The sequence below is a fragment of the Siphateles boraxobius genome, unplaced genomic scaffold, assembly GCF_051911475.1.
Source record: "Siphateles boraxobius isolate OS27281-9 unplaced genomic scaffold, OSU_SipBor_1 29, whole genome shotgun sequence".
NCBI classification, from domain to species: Eukaryota; Metazoa; Chordata; class Actinopteri; order Cypriniformes; family Leuciscidae; genus Siphateles; species Siphateles boraxobius.
This window is the reverse complement of record NW_027508908.1, coordinates 9,652,168-9,658,283: the sequence shown is the minus strand read 5'-3', so window position 1 is coordinate 9,658,283 and position 6,116 is coordinate 9,652,168. Positions and strand designations below refer to the sequence as shown.

The 6,116-nt window shown below is 37.5% G+C and overlaps 1 protein-coding gene across 1 annotated transcript in view; it reads left to right on the top strand.

The window, feature by feature from the left end:
- Nucleotides 1-31: 31 nt before the first annotated feature.
- The window catches only part of suclg1 (succinate-CoA ligase GDP/ADP-forming subunit alph), a 28,116-nt gene continuing 22,031 nt past the window's right edge, over nt 32-6,116 (top strand). Inside the window, exons 1-2 of the mRNA XM_077246429.1 lie at nt 32-130; nt 1,542-1,642. Coding sequence (XP_077102544.1) covers nt 97-130; nt 1,542-1,642 — 135 coding nt within the window. The 5' untranslated portion in view covers nt 32-96. The remainder of the gene's footprint in view (nt 131-1,541; nt 1,643-6,116) is intronic.

Here is a 6,116-nt window from a genome sequence, read left to right as displayed (position 1 = left end):
GAAGGCCATTATATCTCTTCAGGCATCCAGCAGGACTACTATGTACGCTGACGTTTAGGTCCATGTCTGTCCGGTGTCATTGGTGAATGACCGAAGATGTCTCATAGCAGGCTGTTTGCCCGGTTCCTCTGTAAGTAAAGCTAACACGAGTGTTGTTACATTTTAAACACATCTCTGTCTTTTTTTGACGTTGTTCCAGCTGATATTGTAAACGTGGTAGTCATTTATTTATTTCGATTTCGATTAAACGCAGACAGTCAGCTAATGCTAATGCTGTTGTGTTGCTGTTTTCAGCACCAAATGTAACATATTAACAGTGAACTTATGAACGGTTGACTTGTACTGGTAAATGTGATTAATTTCAACCTCGTCACGAGGTTGTCTTATTAAAATGTCTCTAATATGTTAATGATATTATCTGGGTAACTTTGAAGGTAACAGACACAGCACTGTCATTTGATGTAACTTTGTGCTTATTTATATGCTGGGACAGAGGCTGTGTCTTTGCAACAGTTATGATCACAATTTTGCTCATATCCTCAACTAGGATTACACTATTCTTTATAAGTCTACTGAACGCGTGTTGACAGTGTGACATGTAGGTGTGTGGTTGCTTTTACTTCACTGACTGTACATGTGCGTAACATTTTAAATACTTAGTTTTATTCTATAATAATAATGTAGAAAATCAAAATGCTCTGAGCATTTTTCAATGTCTGTGAAAGGGTGTTGCCATTTTTGAAAATTTTGGTTAACTCTTCCAGTCTTGTGCAATTCAAATGTCTGTCAATAATGGAATTTTCACTCCGGCTGAACAGAAAGCAGTGTTGACTAACTTCCCTGTGTGATACACTGCATACTGTGCTTTTTAAGAACCGTAAATCACAAACTTAATGCTTGCTGTATGCAGTTATTGCACATCTGTTGTAAGTATGATCATATTGGGGGTCCATGGCATCTAAAAGATTTGAAAACCCCTGGTCTATGCGTGGTTTTGGTGAACTTTAACCTAGAGAAATGTGGATGGGTCGTTTAATCCTGTCAACGGTGATCAATAGCCTATTTCTTGAAGTCCTATTCTAAGAGTCAAAACTGTTCGCTGATCACTGATAAACTTATTGGATTTTTTGGTTCAGCTTGGTGCTTTGCAACTATTGTCGTCTGTTCCAACCCTGTATTATTTCTAAACTCTTTGAGAGGTCAAGGCAGCATGACCTTTGGACATCAGGCCCTGTAGGGAACGTATAGAGTAATGTGAAAGAGAAGCCAACAACAACTTCTTAGGCCTAAACTAAGTTTACTAATATAGCTGCAAAGTTCATTTTGCATTTAGTGTGACAGATTAATAAATAAACTGCAGGCAGGTGTGTTGGACACAAAATGAAAACATGAAATCCAATATTTAAACAAACAGCAACATTTGGTCATCATGCAGACTTCACTAAGAATGTAAAAAAAAATGTCATACTTCATTTAGATGTGTAGGCCTATGTATTGGATCCTTGGTTCTTATTCCATGGCTGTTGTCTTTGTATTTGCAGTGCAGCAGGCTGGGGTGAGACACTGTTATACTGGCAACAGGAAGAACCTTTACATCGACAAGAGCACTAAGGTCATCTGTCAAGGCTTCACAGGAAAACAGGTGTGTAACCCCAGTCTATGCACCCCAAAACACCCTGCATTTCAGCCCAAATATGTGAAAAGTTCTGGTTTCGTTTTAGTTATTTTATTTCACTTCAGTACCTTATTTATTTAGATACTGATTGAAGTGCTGTCTCATTGGTCGTGGCCAATTTGAATGACAGGAAACGGGCTGAGAATTGAGCAATTACAGGAAATCTCACTGTATTTTGAATTTGATCATCTCACCATACTTGACCATAAAGGCGATGCACTGAAATTTCCGCAACCAAAAGTATTTGAAAAAATAATTTTCAGGTGAAACAGTTTTGGAAGGCTGAAATCAGTGACTCCAATGGGGGCGTTTAATTAGTGCTTCTCTTATGGTGTATTTTGGTGTCTATTTTGCATAAACTACAATATGTTAACAATGCCATATGTGTGGATGATAGGGAATTTTGGACAATATCGATCTTTTAGTCTATGCAGCTTTCAGTTTATGCATGAATAAAAACTACACTAAACATTAGGCGCTTTCGCACCGAAGGAACCTTTTTTTCATAGTTCTATTTAGGGATGCACCGATCCGATGCTCGGGACCGCTCTTTGCCGGATCGGGTATCGGTTAGAGGAGGCCAATCAAAATCCGATATTGTGCATTAGAGCTGCACGATTATGACAAAAATCATAATTGCCGATTATTCCCTTGAAATTGTATTTGCGATTATTAATTACGATTATCACAATTTAGCCTACATTGAATATATATAGGCATATTATAATACATGTTTACAGAAAAATTGTTAACACACACAAGTACTGTCCCAGTTTACTTAACATACACATCAATTGTAAGAATGACTCATAGTAAAGACTAGAAAAACATTAGGACTATGCTAAAGCAATTAAATAGCAGTCCCAAACTAGTTTTTGTTAATACAATGTTTATATGAGCCACCACAGTCATTCAAAAATATAAAAAATAACACAAAGTGAAAATTAAGTGGCATTTTGGGGTTATGGAAACGACACTTACCATGGTAAATACACAATACTAACAAGAACTGTTAATGAAACAGCTCATACCTGCATGCAAATCCTTCTCAGCTAACACATGATTTATTGGTATTTTACTTTTATTTCGTGACTTACTAATTTACATTGTAACGACGTTGCATGCTCGTAGTTTCTTTTGCACTTTATACAGTGAAGCTATAGGCTACACAGCGCGCGCCGCCGCATTTGCGCGTGCAATTGAAGAGTGCGTGCTACGAGCACAGTATAACGGCTGACAGGACAGTAAAGTCCGTTTTTCTGAGGTGAAAGACTTTTTATTTCAGCGTATACTTGCGTCACTGCCTGGTATGTCATATTGTGCTGGGTTTTCTGAAGTAGTCGTGATTCGCCTCTCATAACATAATTATGCTCTAAACACACACACGCAGAGTGGACTTTCTTTTGTAATCGCGGCTTTGAACGATTACGTAATCGTGGCATCCGTAATCGTAATCGCAATTAAAAATTTGATTAATTGTGCAGCCCTATTGTGCATATACTATTCTCAAGGCAGTGGGAAGTAGGAGTGCTGCATGTGCTGCAGCACCCCTGTTGGAAAATGCAGGCATTACAGCACTCTCTGACATATGCAAAAAATAAATAAATAAACAGATTAAAACATTTTTAAATGCTCCTGGTTGTTGTTAACCTAAGACGTTTATGCATGAGGAAGTTTTGAGCAAAACTAAATAATTATTATTTATTAAAATAACGCAAAGCATCATTGTCAACTGACGTCACGTAGCCTACTGTAGCTTAGCTAGTATAGATGCTATGCGCCGTCAGCCTGCCTAGAGCGGCACTTTCGTAAGGGCGGCAAAATGTGTGCCAACTGGGAATGAACAGTTCACAAAATAGGCTATGTCTAGCTAATAAGGAGAGCGAAGTTATTGTTAGAATACAGCTAGATTTTAGAGCTCATCACCGTCATCACCGCAAAAAAAACAAAACAAAAAAAACATTGGCCTGCACATGTGCACGTTGTGTCTAATGACATGGATTCATTGATTCTAATGACATTGTGTCTTGCATGGATTTAAGGTTTTCTAAACAAAACTTATCAAAAGATGGAGCAAATCCGATCTTTCGCGAGTTGGGGAGCGCAATGTCCCACGACATAATAACATTCCATTTTTATTAGAGATGCGCGGATGGGCTATTATTATTTCATCTGCAACTGCATCACAAAACTCATCAGCTGTCCGCACCAAAGTTTTTTGATAAATTTTCGAAACCGCATCCGCCGCGCTGACTGTTTTAAGGTCTATGAGCGGTGCAAGGCGCTGCTGTCGCGAAGCTAGAAAGCTCTTGGCTGTTCTAGAAAGCAGACTGATCGAATGCAGCAAAGATATTTAAAGGCTAAAGTCCCTAGTATTGCCATATCAATATTGATGCACGCACACGCGCGTGCAAATAATGTTACTATTATTATACTTGATATGTAGATAAAGCTCTATGGTTTCGCATACAATTACTTTATCTTGCTGGACTGTATTGCTGCACCTTAATCATGTTACTTTTCTACCGTGTGTCTGTTTAATCACAACACTGGAGCAGAGAGCACTATAATCAGGCATTAAATTGGGATTTATTATGTGGGGGTGCTCTCCCTAGGGGGTTCCGGGGGTATGCCCCCCCCCCCCCCCGGGAATTTTTTTCGAAAAATAAACCATTAAATAGCACTTTCTGGAGAGTTTTGTGCAAAGAAATGGAGAAATTTAGTATTACATGATATGTGAAAAACTGCAAGGTTAAGAGCATATACTTTGCATTGTTGTAGTATCAACAGGTATTAGGACATTTAGCATTTACATTACTGTTAATCAGTCATCACTTGATTACACATTGTATTACCTTGTTATGATATAGGGCAATTCCATGCAAAGGTCATCTTTACCATGAAAAAATAAAGTTTTAACCAAAAGAACAAAACCATTTTTAAGTTGTCCATTTAGGACTGTAATATACTGTATTAATGTGCTTTAACAAAAATTTTAAGAAATTTGCCTTGTTTATCCACCAGATATGAGGTGAGCAACAATGCTTAAATTACATTTTCAACCAGCCATATTTCATGCTTTCAAAAAAAGGTATCAAAGACCCCCCTTTTTAAACTTTATTTTAACAGTAAGCATTTTGCAGAAAGATGGAGGCATGCCTGAGAAATACATATACTAATTTGGTCATAACAGCACTGCCTGTTGAATTTATAAGGGCTATAATAAAGAGGTCTTGACGCTTCAGTGCACTGTCACGTCCATAACGTTTTAAATGTTTAGTTTATTTAATATGACAGTTATAAATGCAAATAACTTGAAACTATTTACAAAGCTAAATTATGTTTATGTTTATTAGGATAGACAATTCATCTCACTACTTTGCTCTGAACAACCATAATAATGCGTTACGGACGTGACCGTTACGGACGCTTCATATTAAATCATGCATATGACTATTGTGATCTGTTTCAAGACAGAAATTATTTTATATATAAACTTGTGCGTGTCTCATAACAGAAACTCAACGTAGGCTATGCCTCTCAGAAATATAGCCTATCTATAGAAAGATTGCAAAGATCAAAACGAAAAGAAATGGGCAACTCTCTGATTGTGTAATCTGTATGTGCTTTTTCCACCACCACGTCCCTTTAGAGGCTCGGTACGATCACGCTGACAAAATAATAATAGGCTAATAATATTGCGTGTCAATTATTTTGTCAAATCATATTTATACAAAATAAAATGTGATGATTTTGACTCGCGACTGTGCATTAAAATCCATAAACTGGCCGAAAACCGTGCGATCATTTAGACACAAAAAACGTATGCGTTACATTGCTCTTGACTCACATCTACGGACAATAATGTCCATCGGTTCACCTGACTGTGGAGGAAACCTGTGATTTGAACTCCTATATGACAAACATTAATTGTTAATGTATTTTAATTTTGACTGTCTTCCGTAATAGTCTCTGCTTTAATGTTCCTTCTATGTGTTTATAGTAGCCTATTCACGTCCTAGTCGAGAGGCGTCCTGCAATTGCGCGAGGAACCTGATTGGTTTAGGCGCGAAACAGGCGCCCTCTAATTCGCTCGCGCTTCCTGTCATTCAAGCTCAGGTTTTGACAGCTCGAAGATAGCGTTATCTTAAAGCTAAACGCCTACCACAACGACAGATGGATAAAATGGTAAGATGATACTAAAAACCGCACACAATCAGGGAAAATAAATTGAATAAAAATCTAGTTATATATAAATATCATATCAAATAGCCTTGTCACCTCAGATAAGATACCATGACAATATAACAACCCTTTATAGCAGGCTATATATATATATATATATGTGTGTGTGTGTGTGTGTGTGTGTGTGTGTGTGTGTGTGTGTGTGTGTTTGTGTGTGTACACACATACATATTCACACATACATATACATACATAT